The 26,024-nt window shown below is 60.3% G+C and overlaps 9 protein-coding genes across 9 annotated transcripts; 5 read left to right on the forward strand and 4 right to left on the reverse strand.

Annotated features, from left to right (window-relative positions):
• Nucleotides 1–1,125: 1,125 nt before the first annotated feature.
• BO70DRAFT_193539 (uncharacterized protein) lies at nt 1,126–1,566 on the reverse strand. Its single transcript, XM_025538517.1, has one exon. It carries the CDS (start codon nt 1,431–1,433, stop codon nt 1,197–1,199), a length of 237 nt encoding a protein of 78 aa, XP_025401263.1. The 5' UTR covers nt 1,434–1,566; the 3' UTR covers nt 1,126–1,196.
• Nucleotides 1,567–1,762: 196 nt separating this feature from the next.
• Nucleotides 1,763–2,144, reverse strand: BO70DRAFT_193542 (uncharacterized protein). The gene has a single exon (XM_025538518.1). It carries the CDS (start codon nt 2,003–2,005, stop codon nt 1,811–1,813), a length of 195 nt encoding a protein of 64 aa, XP_025401264.1. The 5' UTR covers nt 2,006–2,144; the 3' UTR covers nt 1,763–1,810.
• Nucleotides 2,145–2,922: 778 nt separating this feature from the next.
• On the forward strand, nt 2,923–3,808 carry BO70DRAFT_193545 (uncharacterized protein). Its single transcript, XM_025538519.1, has 2 exons — nt 2,923–3,502; nt 3,610–3,808. Exons 1-2 carry the CDS (start codon nt 3,015–3,017, stop codon nt 3,683–3,685), a joined length of 564 nt encoding a protein of 187 aa, XP_025401265.1. The 5' UTR covers nt 2,923–3,014; the 3' UTR covers nt 3,686–3,808.
• Nucleotides 3,809–7,511: 3,703 nt separating this feature from the next.
• Nucleotides 7,512–8,413, forward strand: BO70DRAFT_420988 (uncharacterized protein; the record flags this gene model as incomplete). Its single annotated transcript, XM_025547521.1, has 3 exons — nt 7,512–7,640; nt 7,716–8,097; nt 8,194–8,413. Coding segments are annotated over 3 exons (731 nt in total), but the record flags the coding sequence as incomplete, so codon positions are not given.
• Nucleotides 8,414–9,150: 737 nt separating this feature from the next.
• On the reverse strand, nt 9,151–11,833 carry BO70DRAFT_332171 (OPT family oligopeptide transporter; the record flags this gene model as incomplete). The annotated part of the gene is made up of 6 exons (XM_025540905.1): nt 9,151–9,223; nt 9,277–9,671; nt 9,737–9,803; nt 9,858–10,023; nt 10,087–11,499; nt 11,584–11,833. The coding sequence occupies 6 exons, from the start codon at nt 11,831–11,833 to the stop codon at nt 9,151–9,153; spliced, it is 2,364 nt and encodes a 787-aa protein (XP_025401267.1).
• Nucleotides 11,834–14,150: 2,317 nt separating this feature from the next.
• BO70DRAFT_360026 (glycoside hydrolase family 72 protein) lies at nt 14,151–16,571 on the forward strand. The gene is made up of 4 exons (XM_025542683.1): nt 14,151–14,527; nt 14,585–14,610; nt 14,694–15,461; nt 15,529–16,571. The coding sequence occupies exons 1-4, from the start codon at nt 14,412–14,414 to the stop codon at nt 16,251–16,253; spliced, it is 1,635 nt and encodes a 544-aa protein (XP_025401268.1). The 5' UTR covers nt 14,151–14,411; the 3' UTR covers nt 16,254–16,571.
• Nucleotides 16,572–16,623: 52 nt separating this feature from the next.
• BO70DRAFT_287245 (M81 family metallopeptidase) lies at nt 16,624–18,171 on the reverse strand (the record flags this gene model as incomplete). The annotated part of the gene is made up of 1 exon (XM_025539226.1): nt 16,624–18,171. One exon carries the CDS (start codon nt 18,169–18,171, stop codon nt 16,624–16,626), a length of 1,548 nt encoding a protein of 515 aa, XP_025401269.1.
• A 582-nt stretch (nt 18,172–18,753) lies between these two features.
• On the forward strand, nt 18,754–20,385 carry BO70DRAFT_287015 (beta-lactamase/transpeptidase-like protein; the record flags this gene model as incomplete). Its single annotated transcript, XM_025539221.1, has 1 exon — nt 18,754–20,385. One exon carries the CDS (start codon nt 18,754–18,756, stop codon nt 20,383–20,385), a length of 1,632 nt encoding a protein of 543 aa, XP_025401270.1.
• A 1,558-nt stretch (nt 20,386–21,943) lies between these two features.
• Nucleotides 21,944–26,004, forward strand: BO70DRAFT_360028 (cation-translocating P-type ATPase). Its single transcript, XM_025542684.1, has one exon. It carries the CDS (start codon nt 22,315–22,317, stop codon nt 25,627–25,629), a length of 3,315 nt encoding a protein of 1,104 aa, XP_025401271.1. The 5' UTR covers nt 21,944–22,314; the 3' UTR covers nt 25,630–26,004.
• The last annotated feature ends 20 nt before the right edge of the window (nt 26,005–26,024 follow it).

Below are 26,024 nucleotides of genomic sequence, written 5' to 3' on the forward strand. Positions count from 1 at the left end.
AAGAGAAGAGGAGCCAGGGGGGGGGGAGGGGGAGGGGTAGTTATAGGTTGTGATCCCCCTCTTTGCGAGGCTTCGAGGACAGTGGTAGTAAGCGCCCTCCCCTGATGGAGGGGTAAGTGATATCATGGCCCATGGTACTTACTCCGCCGTAGGGTGAGCTTCCCCTCCGAGGCCAGGAGGGGCACAGGTTGTCAGGGACATTACTGTGGTATTGAGGGCTCGAGGGGGAGGGCGCGGGCTGATTGGCCCCCAGGGCGCGCAGCTAAGACGAGACAAGCTCCAGTGGGGGATTTGGAGGGGCCTGATTGGCCGGTGGAGAGTCTCGGCTGGCCGCCAAAGTGGATGGCGCAGCAGCCCATGATTCGACGCTGTTGAGGGATTATCGGGGCTGGATTCTGGATGCCCTCCACTGGCCCTCCACTGGCCATTCACACTATCGCCTCTGGTCGGCTTGGCGCCCTCATCGGCGAGCTGATCCTTCTTCTTGTTACTGAGATGGACTGGTTGAGGCTTTGAGGCTGGAGCTGAATGGCCTCGCTGCCCCACCCCACCCCATCAGCCACTGTCGGGGCATCTGGGCCTCGGAATTGGCCGGATGAGGGTTGTGGCTACACACAAAGTATCTATCTACACCCCCCAAAAGGTGCCATTTTTAGCCCGTCTCACCCGCCTGCCCGAGTCGGGCTAGTTGCGTTTCAACTGGACGATTCCCGCTGCGTGGCCTTCCCTCATTCGACCTCGGGTGTGACCACTGCCACCACAGCCACATCGCTGGGAGTCTTTCGCCTTCCATGGGCTCAGTCATCACTCGCCGGTGGCTCCATCGGCCATCCTTCCCTTCCCCTTTCCGTAGCCAGATCCGCAAACACGAGTCGCATCGGGTGCACTCACCGCAACAAATCGTTCGGTTCTCACTCCTCCGCCCGCCTATCTATCATCGTCGCCCGTCCCACCGTATCCATGATGATCTATCCAATTCGAACGGAGTACAGAGTACATGGCCAAAGAACACATCGCCATGGTGGCATTCTCGCCCCCGATCGCGCCCCATGATGCAATCGCGTATCAGCCTGCCGTGCGGTTTCAGGCCACGCGTTGGGCGTTGGGGGTGGTGGTGGTGTTGGTGGTAGGTAGTGCAATCCCTTCCCTTCCCCTCCCCCGCCCGTCGCGTCGAATAGATAGATGAGGAGTCGCTGTCACCGTCCCCAGTCGCGGCGTCTGATGCAATCTTGTTGGAAAGCGGCGAGGATCGGCGGTGGTGGAGGGGGGAGGACTGGGGACAGGATAGGGCGTTGAGATCTGCAGCTGCCAGATGGACAAATCGAAATGCCCGAACGAGGGCCGTTTCGGAAGGCTGCAGTGGCCCCGATGGGCCTCTCGCACCAATTATTGGGTCCTCCTCTCCCCGAATCCTGGATTCTGGATTCCTGCATTAACGGGAGAGGGAGATGATCCACGGATGGGCAAAGGGCACTCCTCGGAGCGGTGTGAGTGAGTTTGTTGCTATTATTATGATGACTATTATTATGATTATTATGATTATTATGATGACTATGATGACTACAGGCATCGCATCGGGTGCTGCCATGGCGACCAAGGTGTGGCTGATGGCCCTCGCCACACCACGCCATCCCCTCCCTGTCCAGTCCAGTGTATCCACAGAGTAGCCAGAGTAGCCTCAGTAGCCTCAGTAGCCTCAAGTGCCTCCATATGAGTCACCATCTGGATGTGACGACGTCACTGTCGAAGCAGTGTATCGACACAGAAGCCCATCGAAGACGAGGGGCGTGTCGAGGATAGTGCACTCTCTCTAGTTACACTCTACGGAGTACACAGCAGCCAAGACCTTTATTCGGTCGAGACGACTGCATCCATCCGATCCCCACTGCCATCGGAGGATTCTCGCCCGCGTCTCCTGCCTTCTGCGTAAAGTAGAACAACTCGACGATGGCTTGGCAAGAGCCACTTGGCTGGATGTCCGCTGTCCATCGAGTCTCCAGGCCATCGCGGCAACAATAATCGGTCAACCATAGACGGGTCCCGGCCCTGAGGGGCTGAAACAGGGTCTAGGATGACGCCCTCTTCTCCCCCCAGAAGTCCTGGGGTTCAGAGACATGCCTGGACCGTCCCGTGTGCTGTTGGGATAATGATTTGACTTTGCCCCCCGGAGAGGAGCGAACACCATACGCAGCATAGATACCCCCCGCCTGCGACCACCTCCGTGACCGGATCCCCAAAGCCAAATCCCAAAGCATAATCCTCATGCACGAGTGAGACGCGTCATGGACAGGATTGTTGGACAAGAAGAAGCCGAGCCACCAAGCTCCCTCGGACCGTGGGAGGCACCCAGTTTAAGCTCACCGCGGCACAGAGTGGAGCGCAGCTGCCGATTCATGTGGCCAGATTCATCCACGCGATCGGCCGGGTGGGGGGAAGGGAGGCCCTCGGCGATATTGCGGTGCCATCATTGTGGAGAGCTGCCCCTCGTCCTCCGTCATGATTGTTGTTGACACTCGGGAGTCTGAACAGAGGCGTCCGTCACGATCCTGAAGATTGCGACTGACTGAGTGGACTGTTGAAGCGGTCAAGCAGCTCAGCCATTGCGCGGATTCGGGGCACGGGATGAGGCGATCCACCGCGACGGCGATGAGGGAATTGCTTCGTCCGCAAGGTACTTGGTGTCCAGTTGTGGGGAAAGCTGGTCGGGATCCTGGGCTCCCAATCCTTCATCGCCCGGGCAAGGGGGGTCTGCCCGTCTGCTGTCCGGACAAAGTGTCTCTTCCCTCTGCTCGCCCCTGATCTGTGGACGGCGCGTGAGCTGGGTAGGCATCACGGTGCAGATGCCATCGGTATTCCCGGCAAAGTGTCATGATCGTGCGATGAAGAACTTGGGAAGGGTTTGACGGAGCGACACAGCTTCCTGGGGGGAGGAAGGAAGTGGATGAGGGCAAACCCGGCGAATGCCCTGAAGTGGCCATGTGCTTCCCCTCCCCTTCTCTCCGACTCCTGCTCAGATGCACCTGGCTCGAGTTTCTTCGGGGTCGACGGCACAGTGCATTACACTTCATCGAGATAACCAGGAGCCAGATGTCGCAGAGCATCCTGTCCGACGGGCGGCATCGATTCTGCACCGAACGCAACCTCCAGACCTTCGATCCCCCCATCGCAGCCGGTCCGAGAATGGAAGACGACCTCGACATCGCTCATCGCCACGACAAGGACCTCCCTGGTCGATCGGCGACACCCGTCCGACCGTCTTCGAACCCTTCAACTTCAGCTCGGATAACAGGCTGGTTTCCACCAGAGTGCTGCCCTTGCGAACGGGCTCTTCGTTCTTGAAGCAAGCACTATACCCATCAGATGGACACCACGCTGGACACCCTGGCACCCTGGACAGGGGGACGGAGGGTAGGCCTGAGACTTGTGGCTTTTGTTGCTTCCCAGCCTGCCACCAGGCGCAACCCAACAAGTCTGAAGAGACCCATCATGATCCTGGCTTTAGGTGCGTCTTGAAACTATGCCCGCTGCCATGACCGCTAAGCTTTGGTGAAAGACTGGGATCTTGAGCCACCAAGTTCAGAACACGTATCCCTTAACTATATACCACAGTGACCGGTTCCGGAGAAGAATGTCCGTCAATTCGTCGAACAATGAGCAGGACCACAATTCGGTATCTAAGTGCTAGACATGGGCATTGCTGGGGGTTTCGCGAGTTATATTGGTCAGGGATGTGTGGCTATGATACCCGCTGACCGATGACATCTGTCACCCAAAGCAGAGGATACAAGGGGGTTTACCAGGGGACGATGCCAGACAAACCGACCGCGTTTCATGGAGTCACTGTCGGCCAAGGGGATCCACCCGACCGGGAGGTTGTCAAGGCACTGTTCTCGTCGAGTGGCCCTTTCTCGGACACCAACAAACCCGTAGTATGTCCAGGGTGAGTCTACCGACACGTTGTCCAGACCAGTCTGCCGGTTTCAATGGATCGCCAGTGCACAGCCATGTGTCTCTCCGCGCATACCAGATGGTGAGATCTCCGCTGCGTATGTGGCATTGCCTGGACCGTGTCTTGTATCCGCGTCGTACTCACATCAAAGGTTCGATATGTTAACCAGACCTCAGTGCCTCTTGTCATTGGATGGACGAATGGCACCCTTTGAACCAGTTGCACTTTGTGGACTCCCCCCTCTAGATCTGTCTTAGCTAACTTTCGCACTGCAACACTCAGTGAGCACTCTGATGGAGGAGGAGAATGTGCCCAGCTTCCTTTTTCGCGAGGTTGATATCAGGTGTCGGACGGTAACGTGAAACTTGCCCTACATTTGGGATTTGGGACTGTCAACGCCGTGAGGTGGATACCGGCCCACAGGGAGCTACCACCCATCTTATGCTCGGAACTGGAAGGTTCACTCGACTGTCCTGTCTCACCAGAGCATAGCAGAGCATAGCTGTGTTGCGAAGTGGCCCGCCCTGTGTAGAATACCGGGGATCTGTGCAGTGAAAGGCTCAAAGCAATTGCATCACCCACAATCCATGGGAGAGCCGATGAGAACGCCTGCATTGAGTCCTGGAACCCATACCGTATATCTTATGCTAATGGAGGAAATACCGCCGTCTATCGTTGCTCGCTGGCCATGTCCAAAAATTAGTTTATAGCGCTAACCCAGAGGCTACCATCCCCCCTCGTGGCGAGCCCAATGGTTATTAAAGAGTGGAGAACAAGAGGAATCGCTCAATCAAAGCGCAAGACGCGTAAATTGACCAGACCTGCTGCATTCTCCTCGGAAACGCAGGTTCCAAGCCATTTGATTGCCTTCCATCCTGGGTGATCCAGTCCGGCCTTGCGTCCAGTCTGGGTTTTTCAAGACTCCGCTTGATGACAGCGGTAGCTCACTGCACGTGGAAGATCGGATCCAGGCAATATTCGGTCATCACACGGCTCCGTGCTTGAAGCAGGTTGTATGGCTACGTGGTAGCTCGACTTTTAATCCACTTTAATTTATGCCTGTCCTCGCCGTTGACCCCTGCACCTTGCCTGCATTAGTTCGTTCACTATATTAGCCCACCACTCTCATGCATACTACTATGATCGAGATTGAACATCTATCGGACCCTGGCCCATATGATCCAAACCCCCGGGAACGGCTGCCTTGAGGACATGGTCTGCCGGTTTTTATTCAAGTACAGCTCATCCCGGGTAGTAGAGAAGCAGCAGTCCAGTCAGGCTCGCATGCACTTCGCATGTCTTTTGCCTTCTGTGCGGACGCATAGGCTCACCTGCATGCAAATCTAGAACCTATGTGTTCAAATGTACTCTCGCCGCTATTCGACGTGGCCATAAGATCAACGGTATGTATGCAGCTCTTGCAGGCGCACTCCCACATGATGACTAGAGGGTGAAGCCCAGGGCTGTAGAAACAGGAGATCCTGTCGCATCGCGCCCTGCCACGAACAGGAGCCTGTTGGACAGATGTGATTGGGGTTGATCTGCAGTGGGATGGGATGATCCCGAGCCGAGGATCGGGTCCGATCAACTGTCGGCGTCTATCGAGCTCGATCAGGCCCTGTGTAGTATGCACTGTCGGAAATTACACCTTGGCACTCGTCTGTGTGGCATTGTTAACTTACTTGCTTTGATTCATGACTTCTAGTAGACTGTGATGGCTGTCAGAGTCTTCAATCCTGGGAGTCCCGAGGGTTCGCATCCTGGGAAAATGTCCAAGCTCGATGTTACGCTCACACGCTGTACTGGCCAGTACCACTCTGACCAACACCTGCGTCCCATTCGCCCGCTCCGAGTGTTCTCTGATTCATGTTGGCCTGCGGGAGAGATAGATAAGGTGTCTAGATTGCTCGAGCAGAGGCTGTGTTTGAGATTGAGACTGGCAGTCAATTCGGAACGGAGCATGTCTAGTCTCTCTAGCGCTTACCAACAGGAATAATGGCGCAGGCATTCGACGACGGGAGAGGACGCATCGTCCGAAATCCATCGCAGTGGGTCGTGGCATCCATCCATGGATGGGAATGAATGGGAGACGGCGGTTCGGGAGAATCTCCGCGGGCCCCCAATCCCCCCCCCAATCCCCCCCCATCCACCTCCTGTCACTGGGGGAGGGTCGTCGACGGTCGACCTGACTGTCCCCCTGATATGAAGCGCATTTGTTAAGGGGATGCCCCGGGGGGGAAATGACTTGTCACATTTTATGCTCTGCGACTCGAAACATCAACGGTCAGGGAACTTGCCCTTGCCTCACCCGCGGGCTTTACTTGTCTCACGCCGTGCCGGTCGTTATCGAGGCCGGAGCAGCCTAGAATAATATCCATGGGGGCGGTTAATCTATTTTGATATGGCGTGCCAATCACGACAGCAGACGGGCCACGGGCGACATGGCTCGGCCCACTCCGAACGGAACGCTCTCCTTGACATGATCAGGGGCCAATGGCACCGCACGGGGCGGACGGTGGCTTTTCCGGGCATTTCCGGCCCCGACTAGTCGACGCTACTCGATATAGCAGGCAGATAGCACAGCGCGTCTCTCTCTCTCTCTCTCTCCCATGGCGTGCTCCCTCCGCGTTCGTCCCCCTGGCTCTAGTATCTATCTAGTGGACTCGGCCGTCAGACGATGTGTAACCGGTCTCGCTCCATTGGAGCACGCGCCAGACTAACATCCATCCAACCCCTGCAGCCCTGGCGTTGCAGCCAATGGGCCGCAGCCCAATACCACACCACGATGGCCTGATCCAACGCCATTGTTCAACGCCATTGTTTGCGGCGCCATCCCGACCCCTGCTGCAGCTGAAGACTCGGGGTCAGGGATCGAGCCTGCGAATGGAAGCGGGATGGAACATTCTTACGATGCAACAAAGAATTGTCGGGTCACTGAGGAAGCCTGGTGCATGGTGTGCTCGAACCCGAGACAGTCCAAGTCCTGCCGGCGCGGGGGGCCGAACAATGCTTATGTCCCTTCGTGGCTAGTTCAAGCCCAACTAGCTGTTCTGGTCCTCTGTTCCGTACTTCATCCGGAAGGGCAATCATGGTAGTGAGCCACTTCCGGGAACCCCCAGCGGACTCCTATCGCTGGCCCTCCAGACACTCCTGATCCACTGTCACCAACACCTTCGTCCACCAATGAAACTGATACCAGGGACACGCCGCTGTGACCCGGACGTTGCGTCCATACATCTGGCCCTGGCCATGTGCGCTATCTGCAACACTAAAACGCGACTTGGTTGCCGGCTTCCCCCCACCACTCTCTCCTCGACACTTAGCGCAATCAATCCCCTCATGCCAAATTCCGCTGACTCGATAAAACTCACCGGCTCCATGGCGATAGGCCACGTCTCCTGAGGTCCGCCAAACGGGGGGTGGGACAGGAGAGTCGGGATTTCCGACCAGATGCCTTTATATATACTCGTCCCCCCCCTCCCCCGCTCTGACTCCCCAGACCAGTATACGTACCAGTAATCAGTATACCCGACTCCCACCCCATTCCTCCCCACAGAAATCACAATGGGCGACGCTGAAGCACTTCCCGACTACGTCCTGGACTCCAATGCGGTCCTGAAGGACACGCAGGCCGCCTGGCGTCACGGGTCCCCCCCGGACTACTCCAAGACCCGCGCCTTCTACGAGGAGAGTATGTGATCCTGATCCCGATTCCAAACCCTCTTTCCGACAGTATCCAGCCCTGCTAACCGCTTCTTCCATCCAGCCCGGTCGATGCACCACGAGCCCGGCAGCCTGCCCTTCCTGGTCGAGAACCTGGTGAAGAACTGGGAGATCGAGGCCTCTTACAAGACGTCGCTGGCGGACTGGCGCACGATCGACCGCTCCAAGTACTTCGTCACGCTGAACGGTGGCCCCAAGCTGACGGGCGAGCACATGCTGGAGGTGGGCACGTACAATGCCCTCATCACCCCCAACTCCTACTACGACCCCGCGCACAACGACTTCTCGGCCAGCCACAAGTCGTTCAAGCGCATGATGCCGACGTTTGCCTGGGAGGTGACGGAGGTGTACAGCGGGCCGCCGACGGTGGTGTTCAAGTGGCGCCATTGGGGTGTGATGGTTCGGGACTACGTGGGTGTGAATGAGTATGTTTCCTCTCTGCCTGCACTTCAGTCATAAAGAAAAAAAAAAGAAGCAACGGAAATAAAAAAAAAAAAAACGATACTAATAATATTGTTTAGCAAGGGCGAAAAGGTCAAGATCGCCGCTCACGGCGGCCCCATCGACATCCAGGGCGTCATCATCGCCAAGGTCAACAAGGCGCTGCAGCTGGAGCAGATCGACGTGTGGTTCGACCCTCTGGAGATGTTCCGGCAGATCGCCAAGGACCACGAGCAGGTCAAGGTGGGCGAGGGCGAGGCCGCGTCGGGCTGTCCCTTTACGGGGGCGAAGAAGGAGTAGATGGAGTGCTGAATACTAAATACCCAGATGAAGTCTCGTGAGATGCTTAAAATAGAATGAGAAAGATGTTACGTTCATGGTTGGTTTTGTCGATGAGCCCTGAGGGGAGAAGTCGGGTTCTTTCTCCTCGACGGTCTTCCTGATCGTAAAAAGGTGATTTAGGGGGTTGATGGTAGGCTTATCGGTCTTGTACGGTTTCTTTGGTAGCTGGAAACTACACTAGGGACATCATATTTAAAAGGGTTAACCGTCTTGTACTATATATCCGGATAGGCAGCATAGTCAGGGACAAAAGCCATGTTTGGTTTCAGCAGCCGAATAGGTATTGGACAGACGTATGTAAGGGGAGAAGATTAGACATTGCCAGGGTTACTGTCAAGACCACAGGTCCCTCCCTCTTCCTGAGCGCCATGCGCGGGGAGTAGTACTCCTTTTGCCGCAGTGGCGCTCATCAGTTACATGCTTAATTAATCCACTGGTTACAAGTTCAGCCACGAGGTGAATGCCGGTCTTGCACATTGGCCATGGAGGGTGGAATCGTAAGACAGGGATCATTCGGACACCCCAATATGTTACAACATCCTGGAACATACACAGATCATGAAAGTACATCCCCAGAAGACGAGTCGTGTGGTATAAATCAGAACAACAATATATAGATTCCTTCTTTCCAGCTCCATTCTCCCCTCTCCATAGACGCACGCCGCAAAAGCCGGTCGTATGGCTCATTCGCAAACTTACAAGGTGGCGGGGTTCACCTTGCAATAATCCAGGTTGTGGATGTCGGTGTTGGGGTTGCCCGTCCAGGTTCTGTCTCGATTAGCCACGACCAGTAACAGAAAGGGGATAGAGGAAAGACGCACGGGAAGGGATGCTCCGTCCCACTGCCACCGAACACGGCAAAGGTCAGAATAAATACACAGATCTGGGTGCCGCCGTCCAGCGCGGCCGAGATGATGTAGTTGTACTTGTTGAACAGGTGGGGGTAGTAGCGCCGCAGCCAGAACTGGGCGATAAAGCCCAGGATGAAGTACGACATGATGGAGGCGTTGATGCCGACGAACAGCCAGCCAAAGTACCACAGGATGATGGAGGTGTTGAGGTAGGAGAAGATGGGCGAGGGGTAGTAGCGGTGGGCGAGCCAGAAGGGAACGGGGACGATGAAGCCGACCAGGTAGGAGATGGTCACCCACTGGTAGCGACCCCCGATAGAGAACATGTCCTTGGCGATACTCCAGGCGATGGCCAAACTATTGAACTGGTACGGAGGGGGTCAGCGGGGACTGGAGACGAGACATCGGGGCCGGGGAGACTTATCTGCACGTTGGCACCACTCCAGATGTTGGTACCGTCGATGGAGGTGAGCACTTCGGCCTGGTTCTGGACGATGCTGGGAGGGAGTGGTCAGCACGATTGATTTCACGATGTGGGAGGGGTCACCGACATCAACATCATGACATAGTTGAACAGCGCGCCGATGATGCAGCCAAGGACCTGCACGAAGAAGGTGCATCGCGGGGACAGATGCACCTGCTGGGCCAGTCGCAGATCCTTGGCGAGCACCTGGCCCTGATTGAGGGAGTTGTAGGTGAAACAGGTGAAGTAGAGGTCTGCCATGGGGTTAGCCAGGGGCATATCATCATGAGGGTCCATTCGGAGGGGGGGACACCTACTAGCCAAGGGCCGGCGGGGGAACATGTAGCCCGCCAACATCTGACAGATCGGCTGCACGTTGAACTGGAAGCCCGTCAGGCCGTACTGGGCGCCGAAGAAGAGCATGAAGAGCAGGGTGATGAGGTTGCCGATGATGAACCCCCACCAGGGCAGGGTGGAGTTCATGGCGTACAGACAGCCCAGGCCGACAGCGAAGCTGCCGAGCAGCACGGCCCCCCACCACCACAGCGGCGTGTCGACGTAGAGATTGCGCAGCATCAGCCGGTAGTGCGGGTCGAGGGTGTCGTCGTTGATGCGGCGCTGCAGACGGGCCTCGGGGGTCTCCTGGTTGGCCCAGAACTTGTACGTCTCGGGCTTCAGCCACTTCTTCAGCTCGCTGGGGGCGGCCCAGGCCCAGCCGATCTTGATGTCCTCCCAGTTCCACAGCAGCATGTGGGTCAGGGTGGCGGTCAAGCCCATGTTGGAGGTGATGAGGTAGACGACGTAGGTGCCGGTCAGCCAGGGGAGCCCCTGCTCCTGCAGGGCGACGGGGTCGACGACGAAGTCCGAGTTGAGGATCAGGGTCTGGTTGTACTCGTGGTACCAGGTGGAGTTGGAGTCGCCGTAGTAGAGCAGCTGCGACAGGAAGGGGAAGTCCTGCGAGCGCCAGATGTTGCCGTAGTAGACGGCCATGAACAGCACGATGCAGCCGAGGTAGCCGATGAAGTTGTTGGTCATGGCGTACAGCGGGTACCACAGGGGCGAGCCCAGGGAGGCGATGTAGTTCCAATCGAAGCACAGGGACAGGAAGCCCAGGCCCTCGTTTCCGGACGCACCGCCGAACAGGTTGGTGAAGACGAGGCTGTGCTGGTCGGCCAGGCAGAAGATGGACACGCCCTCCAGGACGGGGAAGATGTACTCGGGCACGATGGTCCAGAAGAAGAGGGCGAAGAAGAAGATGTAGAAGATCTTGAGGCGGCGCTTGGCCTCGGTGCGGTCCTTGTGCAGCGACTCCAGCAGACTGGAGATGGGGAGGGTCATGGGCCAGATCATCTTGGTGGGCCGCACCAGGACGTCGCGCAGCAGGCCGGCAATGCCGAAGCCGATGAGCTGGGAGGAGAGGACGATGAAGACGGCGGCCGCGTGGTTGGGATAGCCCCCGTAGAACAGCTGCTGGGCCGACAGGGCCTCGGTGGCCAGGGCCGACTGGGTGGCCGCGGAGGACATCAGTGAGATGGCGGCATGTTCTTTGGCGTTGAAGGGGCCCGGATTCAGCAGGCGGCCGATGCGACCCCGACGGGGGATGGCATAGGCCATGGCCTCACCCAGCACGTAGGCGATGACGGTCAGGAAGACCTGCGAGACGTAGATGGTTTGGGGCTTGAAGTAGAAGATCTCCTGCAGGACGCCGCCGAAGATGGACAATCCGGCGCCTACCAGGGGGTTAGTCTAGTCTGGTCTGGCTATTCCCTCCAACAAGGGATCCTGAGGGCTCGGAGGAGGGGGGGGATACGGACCCAGGAAGACCATCCGGACACTCCACGGGTTGAGGGAGGTATCATCCTCGACGCGGATGATGTGCGTCACCAGATCCTGGGCCGTGCTGACCACCATGTCACTGGAGAAATCCTCATCTTCCTCGTCGACCCGCACAGTCTCCCCCTTCTCGATGATCTGGGGCTCCGTGGCGCTGCCCCCGTGGCCGTTCTTTTCCTCGAAACTGGCCGGGGCCAGCTCCGGCGAGACATCGGCTGTCTTGGACTCCATGATAGGGACACAGTGAGGCGACGGGGGATGCGATGCAGACGAACGCCTCCTCTCCAGGGCCCAACCACGCGGGGGTTGGGGCTGTCTTATAGCCAGCCAGACGAGTAGTGGTTCTCTGCAATCTGCACACGGTCACCCGCATGAAAGGCCGCACCACATGGTCGCCACCAGCAGCAGCAGCAGCAGCAGCAGCAGGAGCAGGAGCATGGTCTGCTGGTGATAAGAGCCGGGACATCTCAGTGGCTGCGCGGGCACGCTCAGGCCGGATGTCTCTCGATGAGGGAGGGCATCAAGCAATCAAGCACGCAGGCTAAGCATTTTTTCGCGGCAGGGCGATAAGACCAGGTGGATCCAACGAGACATTGGGGTGCAATTTTGCACGCGATGCCGAGAATGTAGAAAGGCGTGCGGCGAGTCCCATTGGCCTTGATAAGAGGACTGCAGAGGGAGGCCGACGGTTGGCATCGCTTGCAGAACAGGAGGCAGACCCTGGCCCACCCAATGCTGGGCTCCTGAAGTCCTGGGCGATAAGGGTCTGACGAGTCCGTGAGACCGTGAGACCACCCGCCACAAGACCACAAGATCCGCTATTGGGGGGGGGGGCAACAGGGTCTTTCGTTTCCACTTTCCACCGTTGCCGGCTGGGAGCGGGGATTAGGCAGTCGTATAAGGGGGAAGGGGGGAGGGGGGGGGGGGATGCCTGGCAGTTGGGACCCTGGGGTCTTGGCGATCTGGGGAGGTGTTGATAATCGAGATCCGAACCTCTGAAGCTGGGCTGGCGAGATGTCACTATTCCGATACCCGGATACTAGGGCAGTGTAAGTGTGTGCCTGTGTGCCTGCATGCCTGCTTGCCTGTCTGCCTGTCGGCCTGTCGGCCTCAGTCAATCAGCCAACCAGGCGAAACAGCACCAATCAGGAGAGCGGGCTGGTCAGCGACGGCCAGCCAGTGGGAAGAGGCCCGACAGGTCTCGCGCTAGGCTGGATCGGGGGGGGGGACGAGCGGGGGTCCGACGGATCTCCGGGTCAGACTTTTGTCCTGGTCGGCTTTCGTCAAGTCGTCGGCCCAGGAGTCAAGCCTGTCGCCCCCCTTCTCTGCCCGCCGATCGTTACCTCTTGCCCTCGCTGACACGCACAGCCAGTGCTTGTTTTTCTGCACTGGGCTGGGCGGGCGTGCTTACTCGGGTACCCTGGTCTGGCTGGCTACGGGCGCCCGCCACTGGCAGGCCACGTAACCCTACCCGTACAGCTGCGTATGCCACTCTGCCTCTGCCCAGGAACAATCCATATCAATGGCCGGAAAAACTCTGTCCATCTCAGTTCGGATTCTTGTACGACCGCCTGCCTTGCTTGCCTGTCTGTCTGTCTGTCTCGGGGGGGGATTTTTTTTTTTTTTTTTTTTCATTCACGCTCACCAACTTTACGGGGGGGCCATCCATGGACCGATTCACTCCTCGTCGAGAGTCAGACGCAGAGACTCTGAGAACTCTGAGAACTCTGAGAACTCTGAGACCTCCGAGACTCTGACAGCGCCCAGTCGCTAAAGTCCGAGTCGAGGGAGTGGCCAGTCAGAGGGCCCAGACTGGCCGTGGGTGGCTCCAGCACCAACGCACGCCCGCCCGCACATTCGCCCCCAGGCACCCTTCATAATCGTCCATCATACGCAAAATTAAGGGGGATTTGCCAGCACCGGGCCAGGATGGGCTACTGGGCTGTGTGTTTCACTCGCGCCGGGCTCTGCTGCCTCGCAGGCCTTCTTATGCAGTTCTGAGTCGCGACGGGAACAGAACTTATCCATCTCCGAGCAATCGCCCCGATCGGCGGTGGTGACAATCCATCGACGCTCCTCCCGGATGGATCCGAGCCCCGCCGTGGAAACGCCCATGTTCGCCCAGGAAAAGCCAAGAGGGGAGCCAAGAGATATATCTCCTCTAGATAGATAACCGTTGCCTCGCGATGGTCCCGTCGTCCGTCCTCCGTCGTGCAGCGGGCATCGCAGGGTGGGCGGGCGAGGGTTCTCAGGGTCGAGGGAAGAGGGGGGGGGGGGGGGGGGGAGGGGGGCGTCATCTTAGGGCTTCACCAACGTAGCATCCACTGGACACTGGCGGGCTTCAGGGGGGGCCAGGGAACTAACAAGTTCACTAGGGAGAGAAGGGGGGGGGGGGGGGAACGCGCCGCTTAGGCAGCAGGGAAAAAAATAGCCATCCTAATAATACTTTACCTGCTAGTAAGAGTAGTGAGCCCACGCATCCAGCTAATCAAAGGCCCAGTCGCCGTGCTCGCCTCCTGCTGCGGCCTCTGCGCGAGTCCCAGTTCTCCATTCTCCATTTCCCATTTCCCATTTCCCATTTCCCATTTCAAGCCCTTCCCCTTTGTCGGCCCCAGTCCTTTCTTTAGTTATCTCCCGTGATCTCGTCATCTTTAGCCCTTTTCCCATTTCTCTTCCTCTTCTTCCTCTTCTTCTTCTTCTTCTTTCGTTCCTCTTCCAAACCACCACACTCGCTCTATCTGTAATTTGTTGTGCATTAGCATCCCACCCACTACATTCGTTACAAACCAACTTTTTCCCCCCCCTGAATATGAAGCTCGCCGCCACGATTGCCGCGGCGGCCCTGCTGGACCTGGCCGTCGCTACGGCCCCGGCCATCGTCATCAAGGGCTCCAAGTTCTTCTACGAGAACAACGGCACCCAGTTGTGAGTGTTCCTTCCTCCGGTTGCTGCTCCTGTGCATTCACGCTGACCGTCTGCCAGTTACATCCGTGGTGTTGCCTACCAGCGTAAGCTGCCACCCCATTCCCCCAGGCCCCCAGCCCCCCCAGGTGGGAAGACCTCGCGGAAATAAACTTACCCCCTACTACAGCCCCCTACGACGATGATGGCACGACGACCTCGGCGGGCACCGTCGACTACGTCGACCCCCTGGCCAACGAGACGATCTGCAAGCGTGATATCCCATACCTGCAGGAGCTGAACGCCAACGTCGTGCGTGTGTACGACGTCGACCCGGATGCGGACCACTCGACCTGCATGAACCTGCTCGCCGACGCGGGCATCTACGTGCTGGCGGATCTGTCGTCGGCCGACTACTCGATCGACAGCACCGACCCCCAGTGGAACCTGGAGCTGTACAACTACTACGCCAGCGTGGTCGACTCGCTGGCCAACTACACCAACACCATGGGCTTCTTCGCCGGTAACGAGAACTCGGACAGCGCCAACACCACCGGCGCCAGCGCCTACGTCAAGGCCGCCGTGCGTGACATGAAGGCCTACATCAAGAGCAAGGACTACCGCAGCATCGGTGTCGGTTACTCGGCAGCCGATGTGTCGGAGATCCGCACCGATCTGGCCAACTACTTCAACTGCGGTGACTCGGACGATGCCGTCGACTTCTTCGGGGACAACGTGTACGAGTGGTGCGGTGACTCCAGCTACACCGAGTCCGGCTACGACACCATCACCGACGAGTTCGCCAACTACTCGGTGCCCTACTTCTTCTCCGAGTACGGCTGCATCACCGTGCAGCCCCGGTCCTTCAGCAACGTGCCCGTCATGTACGGTCCCAAGATGGACTACTGGCTCAGCGGTGGTGTCGTCTATGAGTACTTCCAGGATGCCAACGACTACGGTACGCTGCCTCCCCCCCAAAAAAGGTAAACCCTAAGAGAGTCCCCCCACCCACTGACAGCAACCAGGTCTGGTCACCATCTCCGACGGCGCCGTCAGCACCCTGACCGGCTTCTCGTCCTACTCGGAGGAGATCGCCACGGCCACGCCCACGGGCACCAACAGCGCCAGCTACACCCCGACCAACACCGAGGCCCGGGCCTGCCCCACCGTCGGCGCCTCCTGGGACGCCTCCAGCGTGCTGCCCCCGGCGCCCAACGCCGAGCTGTGCGCCTGCATGGAGGAGACCCTGGCCTGCGTGGTCAAGACCTCCGTGTCCACCGAGAAGTACGCCGACCTGTACGGCACCGTGTGCGGCTACGGGGTGTGCGGCGGCATCGAGACCAACGCCACGTCGGGGGAGTACGGCGCGTACAGCATGTGCGAGACCAAGCAGATGCTCAACTGGGCCCTGAACGCCTACTACGAGGAGAACAAGGCCGCCGGCGGCACCTCCGCCTGCGACTTTGGCGGCTCGGCCACCATCACCTCGACCACCTCGCCCACCGGCACCTGCTCGTCCATGCTCAAGGAGATCGGCACCGCCGGCACCGGCACCATCTCCCTGACGGCCGCCGCGGGCACCAGCACCGGTGATGCCAGCTCCAGCGACAGCACCAGCTCCAGCAGCTCCGAGAGCAGCTCCGCCGGCGTGCCCGGCTACATGACCTACACCTCCACCCTCGGTCTGGGCCAGCTGGCCGTCTACGTCGCCGTCGGTCTGCTGTCCGGCACCGGTATGATCTTCCTGTAAGCGGGGGATGTACGGGAGTCACCCACCGGAGGGGGTTGGGTGCTTTTGGGGGTATACATCTCGATGGGTTGTGACAGTGTTGTGGTGATGATCGGGAGAGAGGGTGCTTTTCTCTCTCTCTCTCTCTCTCTGTCTCTCTCCCTCTCTGTCCCAGGTTTTAATTTCGGTAGAGCATACTTTTTTTTTTTTGAACGTTGATTGATCATTTCCCGCTGTGATGGTTCCAGACGGCTCGCTGTGTAGTATTTAGGGTATAGACTGGTTTGTTAGTTCATGCGATTCATTATGTTGTTCTCTCGTCTCCCGGCCTCTCCCATTTCCCCTCCCCCCCCCGTGTAATTGGAAACCCTCCTCTCAGTTAGGCTCCCTCCTATTCATCCGGGCCGGTCAGTGGGTCGCAGGAAAGTGGGATCATCCGCGCCTGCAGGTTGGGGGCCTCCGGGAACGACTGGTCGAACGGCCACATGGGACGGCGGATGCGACGGTGCCCCAGCCGCGGCAGGTCCTGGTCCACGCCGCCGGGGGTCAGGGCCAGTCGCCAGTCGGCCGCCAGGGCGAAGAGCTCCGGCTCGAGGTAGCCGATCTTGACGACGACGACGGCGGCTGTCCGGGGCTGCAGCTGGAGGTCGGTGAAGTCGTGCTCGTGGTGGTAGGGCTTGCGCCGCTGCGTCAGGATGGCGAACACGGAGCCGACCTGCAGCACCGCCTCGACGACGGCATCGGGGTCGCCCTGGCGCAGGGCATGCACGCGGCCCGTCATGGTGAGCGGCCCGCCGTGGCGGTGGTCGACGGCGGCGCCCGCGGTGACGGTGACGGTGGCCCCCACGCCGGCGGCCAGCATCGTCCGCACCGCCTCGGGGCCGGGGAGGCTGGCGTACAGCACGGGGGGGCCCTGGGGGCGCTGGCCCTCCGGGCGGGCGAGCAGCTGGGCCAGCCCCCAGGGCACATCGCCGGCACCCCCGGCGGTGGGATTGTCGCCGGAGTCGGAGATGAAGAACGGCCGGGCGGCGTGCGCGGCCCAGGCGACATCCAGACACTCGCCCAGGGAGCCCGTGGGCCCGACGAAGCGGAACTGGGCGTGGGCCGCCCAGAACCGCTGCGCCAGTCGCTGGGCGCCCGCCGCGACGGCCTCCTGGCGCCAGCCGGTCACCACGACGGCGGCGCGATTCCGGGGCTCGTCGGCCCAGGCGTATCCCACCCACACGGCCGCGTCGATGACGCCCTCGGTCGCGGCCACGGCCGGCACCAGGGCGTACAGGCTGCGGGCGGGCTCGACGCGCGTGGAGGTCTGCTCGCCCGGCAGGAGGATGGGGAGGGGGATCCAGGCCTTGCAGGGGCGGATGCGAGGGTCACGACGGCCCCCACCGTCACCAGCCTGCAGCAGGGCCAGCAGGTTGCGACAGGCGCGCTGCTTGGTCTCGTCCTCGTCCTCGTGGGGCGCCGTGCGGAAGGCCGTCAGCAGGTCGCACTGATGGGCCAGTTCGCGCGAGACGTTGCCGTGCAGATCCATCGACGCCGACACCAGCACGTCGCCCCCGATCACCGTCCGGATCCGTCGCAGCAGCTCGGCCTCGGCGTCGTCCAGCCCCTCCACGCACATCGCCCCGTGGATGTCGAACCAGAGGCCGTCCAGGGGGGCGGCGGTCGCGGCCATGATGGCGGTCAGGCGCGTGAGGATCTCGTCGGCCAGCTGCTCGAAGGCCTCGCGCACGACGACTCCCCCGGGCAGGGCGTGGCCGATCAGGGCACCGTGCCAGTCGGCGGCATCGCCCAGGGGGGACCCGGGCTGCAGGAAGGCATACTCGCGCAGGATCTCGCGGTCGCGGCGCGGGTGAAAGGCCGGGGCCAGCGTGCGGGCGGGGCTGAACATGGAGGTCTCGCAGGCCAGGCCGGCCACGGCGATGGAGGGGAGAGGCATGGTGGTGAGAGTGGGAGAAGTAGATCGATGGATTGAACACCCAGATGGGTGGTAGAGAAGGGGTGAGGAAGAGGAAGAGGATGAGAAAGAGGAAGAGAAAGAGTGAGTGGCGCTGATCAGGGCTGGCTCGGGCTTACCCTCTTTTCCCCGCATCGCCCTGCATGGAGATGTCACCGTTACCATCACCACCACACCGCGTCCCTCTGGGGCACCCCTTTTGGGAACCTCCGACCGGGTCAAAAGATCGACGGTGCGGTGCTGAAGGAGATCCAGTGGCATCAATATGGAATCTCCCCCCGACCGTTGCGCCATGGAGCCCGGCAGTGTGGCGGGGGTCTGACGGAGAGAGTCATGTGACGTGATATGTCATGGCCGAGGCAGAGTTAGTTTAACTAGTTAGTTAGTCAGTTAGTTAGTTAGTTAATTAGTTAGTTATCTCTCTCTCTCTCTCTCTCAACTTACCCGCATCGACATGCCCCTTCGCGTTAGTCGACCAGCCCTGACTTGCGTCCCTCCCCTCCTTTCAGACCAACCCCCTTCTTTGAGATCAACCCCCCTTCTTTCAGATCAACACAGTCAGACATGTCTTCCAAACACATCCAAGACATCCTCGAGGCTGTCCCCGCCCGCTACCGCGGCCCCGGGGGTGCCGTGGCCGTGCTGCAGGAGGGTCGCCTCGTGGCACAGCACGCCTGGGGGTACGCCGACCTGCAGGCTCGGACGCTCATGACGCCCGCCACCCTGATGCCCGTCTGCTCCATCACCAAGCAGATGGTGTGTCTGATCCTGACCGACCTCGCCCGGAACCCCACGCCCGCCATGGTCCAGCGGGGCAGTCCCGGGTCGCAGCAGCTGGCCGACGCCCTGGACCAGATCCTCCCCCGCGCCCTCCCCCGCGACCCCGGCGGCCTGCAGCTGGAGCATCTGTGCCACAACCAGTCCGGCCTCCGGGACTACTGGGCCATGTCCGCCCTCTGGGGGTCGCGGCCGGACGCGCGCTTCACCGTCGCCGACGATGCCCGCCAGGCCCTCGACCGGACCCGCTCCCTCCACTTCGAGCCCGGCACCCAGTACGCCTACTGCAACCTGAACTTCCACATCCTGGCGCGCGTCGCCGAGACGGTCAGTGGCCAGTCCCTGGGCGACCTGCTCGCCGACCGACTCTTTGCCCCGGCGCGGATGGCCACCGCCGCCCTGTGCCCGGACAACGCCGCCCTCCCCCCGCCGTGCGTGGGCTACGAGGGCGACGAGGCCGGCGGCTTCGTGCCGGCCGTCAACCGCATGCAGTGGTCGGGCGATGCCGGGGTCGTCGCCTCCCTGGAGGACATGGTCGCCTACGAGCAGTACCTGGACCGCTCGTGGGACGACCCCGGCAGCCTGTACCGCGCCATTGCCGACGCGCCGTCCTTCAAAGACGGCACCCCGGCGCGATATGGCTACGGCCTGGAGCACCGGCGCGTCGGGTCGGTGCCGGTGATCGGACACGGCGGAGCGCTGCGAGGCTTCCGTCTGCACCGGTTCCAGGCGCATTCGGAACGGATGGCCGTGGTGGTGATGCTCAACCACGAGCGGGACGCCGAGGAGGTGGCCGGCCATATCCTGAGCGAAGCCCTGCGGCTGCCGACGCCGCGGGGCTCGACCGTCCAGCCTGCAGCCGGCTGGACAGGCACGTTCTTCGACCCGGAGGCGCGGCTCATCGCGCAGACTCGTCCAGGCGGTCCGGGTCGCGCCATCGTCTCGTACGCGGGCGCCGACGAGGTGGTCGGCCTGCTGCGCGCCAGCCACGGCGAATCCAGCACCCTGCAGGCATCACTCACCCACGGCGGCGAAACCCTGGTGCTGCACCGTCTCGAGGACAACCGACACATCCGGGCCCAACGCATCCCCGCCGGCCAGGCTCCCCCCCGGGATGGCGACGGCCACGGCCACGGCTACACGGGCCGGTATCACTGCGCGGACGTCGACTCGACCTTCCACTGCACCGGGGCGGGCGGGATGCTGTACGGCTCCTTCGACGGCTATCTGGGCGAGGGTCCGGCGCATCTGATGCGGTATGTGGGCCAGGACATCTGGGCGTTGTCCTGTCCGCGCGGCTTGGATGCCCCGGCGCCGGGGGACTGGACCCTGGTCTTTCAAAGAGACAAGGGGGGGAGGGTGGTCGGGGTGGAAATGGGGTGCTGGCTGGCGAGGGGGGTGGTGTACGCGAGGCAGTGATGGACCGAATGATTGACTGTCTTTGGAGTACCCTGCTTGTGGGTGGATGTTCTGTGGAGTGATGGCAGAATGTGAAACAAGACCAGTCAAATAAAAGGATATGATGATGATGATGATGATGTATACTCTGGATGAAACTGGAACGAGGAAAGAATCCGTATCTGTCAGCACATGGACGCATACCCCTAGACTGAAAAGGTACCACGACAATGTTCTAGTCAGGGAGGTCTTATTTTCGGTGTTGATAGTATTTCTGCGTGATTGCAGGGGGGACACGTTCCCGAGTCCTGCTACACTGTGTCATGGATCGGATATCTCGCCTCATTGCCCTGAAAGAGGCTGGAATGGGGGGTTTTTACATGCAGGTCTCTCCAAAATACCCGAGTTAGCCACCGAGAAGCAAGCTCTCTGTGAGCGTACCCATCTACATACACCGCAGCTGGACGGACATGTTCCCCTGCAGCCAGCCCTAACCCCTAACCCCCTTCCACAAACAAACATCCCAGCCAATTCCCTCCAGCCTAGACCCGAAAGTGCAATAACCACGACCCTTCCCGAGATTAGCAGAGCCACCTCACCAGGCAGGTAGGTCAAGAATCGCTTTTCAGATTGGAAAAAAAAAAAAAAAAAAAAAAAAAAAAACCAGACCGTGGTGGATGTGGGTGGGTGGTTCCCGCGTTTTTGTATGCGGGATTAATCCAGCGAGTTGAGGGTTCGCGAGACTGCGCCACCCTCCCCCGATGCCTCCAGCGGAGATTTCATTCTCCTGGCTCAGAAAAATCCCGCAGAGATGCGATACTCGCTTAATGTGACGGGGAAATTGGAGCTCCCTTCAGCTCGGTGACGTGCTGCGATGCCGGTGCTAGTATAGGTCTATGGATGCGGTGGATGTGTTGGATGCTTCCTCCCCTGCAGGAGTATAGGGGTGGTGGTCGGCTCCTAGCCAACAGACAGCTACATGCCCGAGGTGCCATAGACTGACCCTGACAGCGTCTGCGATCCCCGGTCGTCGCTGCTTGCCGGCCCCACGTGGGAGATGCTTGTTTGCACGGGGCCCAATCGGCACACGGACGGGGAGAGTCTATCGAGGGTAAGTACTATGTATATATATCTACATGGTCTCTCCAGTCTGGCACGGCATCCCTGTCGACTGGAGCTAGGACCACGTCGCCAGCGGGCCTATCAGCCGGACACTCATGCCCCACGTGCGAGGTGCTACAGAAACAAGAAAGATGTGCGCTTCTACAGCATGACCAAGTAGCGGTCCCGCATCAGAAGGCTCCTACGCGAGTGCTGGGTGGCGGACTGGCCGCCGTGAAACACCCGGTCCAGTCCCTCGTATAGACCAGATCCGATCCTGAAGAGGGTCGGAGCGGCGATGGACACCCCGCAGTCTTGACGCTCGACAGTAATGGCACCTAGTCAGATGAAAGCCCAGAGAGACTTTGTCCGATGTGTCATGGTCCCGGTCCCAGACGGGCCCACCCATGGAAAGGCCATCAGGATCCACAGGGTGAGTGAGGGATTTCCCTACCCTGTCTGCATGGATAGCAGCTAGAGCAGGCTGCTGGGTTCGATGGCCTGGTGGTCCGCAGATGCCCTCTGCCCTTACCAGCACCCGGATAGCATAGGCCTTTGCTCCATCCCACACACCAAGGATATTTTTTTCTTCTCCGCAGCAGCACCTTCCTGAGAGACCATGACCGTTTCGGCCTGGTCCATATCCAGCATGTCGGCCCCCCAGAAGATAAATACTTCCCGGAGCGGTCCTCGAGCAGGCAGCCCAACTCTCGAACAGCAACCTTTCTCCCATCCCTCGCCTTTGTCAGCTCCCAGCGGGAGATTCGGCGCTCTCGCGTCAGCGGTGCCTCCTACATCGATAGCCACCCTCATTCCTTTCCCTGTTCTCCTCCTCCATAGCTGGCCACCATGTCGACCCCCAGCACCCCTGATGGGGCGGACGAGCCCAAAGACTCCCGTGCCAACCCCGACCTGGAGGCGGACGAGGAGGCTGTCCGGAGTACGGCGCGATCCCAGCGCATCACCTTCGAGGGCCCGCACCAGCCGGAGGGCACGCGCTCCATCTACGCCCCAGGCGACCTGCGTTCTCGCAGTCGCGATACCATCCACAGCGCCCGCAGTGGCCGGAGCCTGCGCAGCATCCCCCAGTCCCCCGCCGCAACAGGTATCCCCATCGAGTTCCGTACCATCTCCTTTCAGATCTCCGAGTCGCAGGCCGCCCCGGAGGAAGTCCTCAAGGCCCGCGAGAAGGAGAAGAAGCCGGACCAGGATTACTTCGAGAGCCTGGACTTCCACGTGCTCGACGCCGACCGGCTGTGCCAGCAGTTCAACGTCGACGCCAATCGAGGACTGAGCGGGGAGGCCGCGGCGACGCGTCTGCAGCGTGACGGGAAAAACATCATCGCACAGCACAGCGAGAACTACCTGAAGAAAATCCTGGGCTATGTCTTCGGCGGGTTTTGCTCGGTGCTGTGGATCGGCGTCATCGTCTTCTTCCTCTGCTGGCGACCCCTGAGCAACCCGCCCTCCGTCACCAATCTGGCCATGGCCATCCTGGTGATCATCGTCATCATCCTGCAGGCCTCCTTCTCAGCCTTCCAGGACTGGTCCACGTCGCGCGTGATGAAGTCCATCCTGGGCCTACTGCCTGCGGACGCCATGGTGCTGCGCGACGGCGCGTTGATCAAACTACCGGCAACGGACCTGGTGTCGGGAGATATCGTGCACATCTCTATCGGCAACAAGGTGCCGGCAGACATGCGGATTATCAAGAGCTCCGGCGATGTGCGCTTTGATCGGTCCATCCTGACGGGCGAGTCCGACGAGGTCGAGGGTGCCACCGACGCCACGGATCAGAACTTCCTCGAGACGCGGAATATCGCTTTCATGGGCACCAACGTCACGAACGGCAATGCTGTCGGCGTGGTCGTCCTGACGGGCAGTCGGTCGGTCATGGGCCGGCTGGCGTCGATCACGGCGGGCGTGAAGGAAAAGCCCACGTTGATCCAGAAGGAGATCAATCGCTTCGTGGTGATCGTCGTGGTGTTGACCGTGCTGCTCGCGGCGCTCATCCTGCTCACCTGGGTGGGCTGGCTGCGGGTCGACCACCCGCAGTTCATGAACGTGGTGGATATGCTGAACGACGTGATGGGCTGCGTGGTGGCCTTCATCCCCGAGGGCATGCCCGTGGCCGTGGCCCTGACGCTGATGATCGTGGCCAAGCGGATGAAGGCCCACAACATCCTGCCCAAAGGACTGGCCACGGTCGAGACTCTTGGCTGCGTCAATGTCATCTGCTCGGACAAGACGGGCACACTGACCCAGAACAAGATGTCCGTGCAGTCGGTCGGACTAGTCGACCAGGAGTTCGGGGTGGAGGATCTGGTGAATGCGCAGCAGAAAGCCGTTCCGCTGCCGGTGCCCCTCGAGCCGCTGTTGCGAGGGTCGCGGTTGTGCAACGACGCGTTCTTCGACCAGGAGACGATGCACTTGCCCATCCCCGAGCGGAACGTCAACGGCAATGCCACGGACGCGGCGGTACTTCGGCTGGCCGAAATGCTGCAACCGGGGGAGCGCGACGATGAGCGCATCCACCAGATCCCCTTCAACTCGAAGAACAAATGGATGCTCACGGTGCACGAGAACCCGGGGTCCTCCAGCCCGTGTCTGATCTATGTCAAGGGCGCCCCGGACGTGCTGCTGCCCAAGTGCATCTCGTACTGGTCCCGCGACGGCGTGACCAAGCCGCTGGATGCGACAGCCAAGGAGATGTTCTCTGCCTTCCAACAGCGGCTGTCCCGACGGGCGGAGCGGGTGATTGTGCTGTGCCAGCGCGACTATGCCCCCTCGGCGGCGGTGGGGACGAATGACTTTAGCGACGAGATCCTGGCTCACGGCGTGCAGGGGCTGACCATCGTGGGGATCTTCGGCATCATCGACCCCCCGCGCCCGGAGATCCGTGGCACTGTGGCGGCCTGTCGCCGGGCGGGCATCCGATTCTTCATGGTGACGGGCGACTTCGGCCTGACGGCGGCCGCCATCGCGCGGGACATTGGAATCTTCACCGGCACGGCGGAGGCCGACACGGTGACAGACCTCGTGTCGCCTCCCGTCACGTCGGGCGGGGAGAAACAGCCGGCGCTCTCCCGACGCAGTTTGCTGGTGGAAGGCGGGCAGATCTCAAACCTGCGCGAGGAGGACTGGAACGTGATCTGCCAGTACGAGGAGATCGTGTTTGCGCGGACGACGCCGGAGCAGAAGCTGCGGATTGTGGAGGAGTTGAAGGCGCGGGACAGCGTCGTGGCGGTGACGGGCGATGGGGTGAACGACGCGCCGGCTCTCCGCGCGGCCGACATTGGCATCGCGGTGGTGTCCGGCAGCGACGTGGCGATCGACGCGGCGGACCTGGTGCTGCTGGACAAGTTCGACTCGATCGTGGAGGCGATCCGGCTGGGGCGGCTGGTGTTCCAGAACCTGCAGAAGGTGATCGCGTACCTGCTGCCGGCGGGCAGCTGGTCGGAGATCTGGCCGGTGATCATGAACGTGTTCTTCGGGGTGCCGCTGCCGCTCAGCTCGTTCCTGATGATCATGATCTGCGTGTTCACGGACCTGTTCCTGTCGCTGTCGCTGATCATGGAGAAGGAGGAGTTCGACCTGCTCAGCCTGCCGCCGCGCCACCACAGGCGGGACCACCTGATCAACCTGAAGATCTACGGGCAGTCGTACCTGTTCGTCGGGGTGATGGAGGCGGTGTCGGCGCACTGCATGTTCTTCCTGTATATGTACCGGCACGCGGGGATCCCGTTCCACGCGCTGGTGTTCGCGTTCGAGAAGTACTCGGCGGGGTTCTATGGGTACACGGAGGCGGAGCTGACGCACTTCAACGATGTCGGGCAGAGCGTGTACTTCGTGACGCTGGTCCTCATGCAGTGGGGGAACATCCTGGCGGTGCGCAACAAGCGGCTGTCGATCGTGCAGGCGGACCCGGTGCGAGGGCATCGGCGCAACCCGTGGCTGCCGCTGGCGATGGGGGTGTCGCTGGCGATCGCGATCTTCGTGACGGAGGAGCCGGGGCTGCAGCGGCTGTTCAACACGGCGTCGATCCCGCTGGAGTTCTGGTTCATCCCGCTGGGACTGGCGATGGGGGTGCTGGTGATGGACGAGCTGCGGAAGGTGGTGGTGCGGATGTTCCCTGGGGGGGTGGTGGCCAGGATCGCATGGTGAGTGACGAGGGAGAAAGAAAGAGAAAGAGAGGGAGAGTTGTAGAGAGGAAAGGAAGGGGGCAGAATCCAGGCAGGCAGGCGGTGGGGAGTTGACCAACTTTCCGCGGTCTTTTTTTTGGTGGTGCTGGGGGAATCTGCTGCAAACAGCACAAACAGCATAAACAGCACAAACAATGCAAATAGCGCAAATAGAACAAAGTCTACAAACTGGAACCACCTGAACAACAACCAGCAACTGCCCCCTCGTCTTCTATGTTTCCTTCTTGTCCTACTTACTTCTACCACGGTCACGATGACACTTACAAGGCGCCGCATTCCGCTCCTACAGATCGAATGAAAAAAAAAAAAAAAGCTACCAGGCACAGCAAAGAAGAACCAGACTCCATTTTGTTAAAA

Source organism: Aspergillus heteromorphus (genome assembly GCF_003184545.1).
Source record: "Aspergillus heteromorphus CBS 117.55 chromosome Unknown BO70scaffold_6, whole genome shotgun sequence".
NCBI classification, from domain to species: Eukaryota; Fungi; Ascomycota; class Eurotiomycetes; order Eurotiales; family Aspergillaceae; genus Aspergillus; species Aspergillus heteromorphus.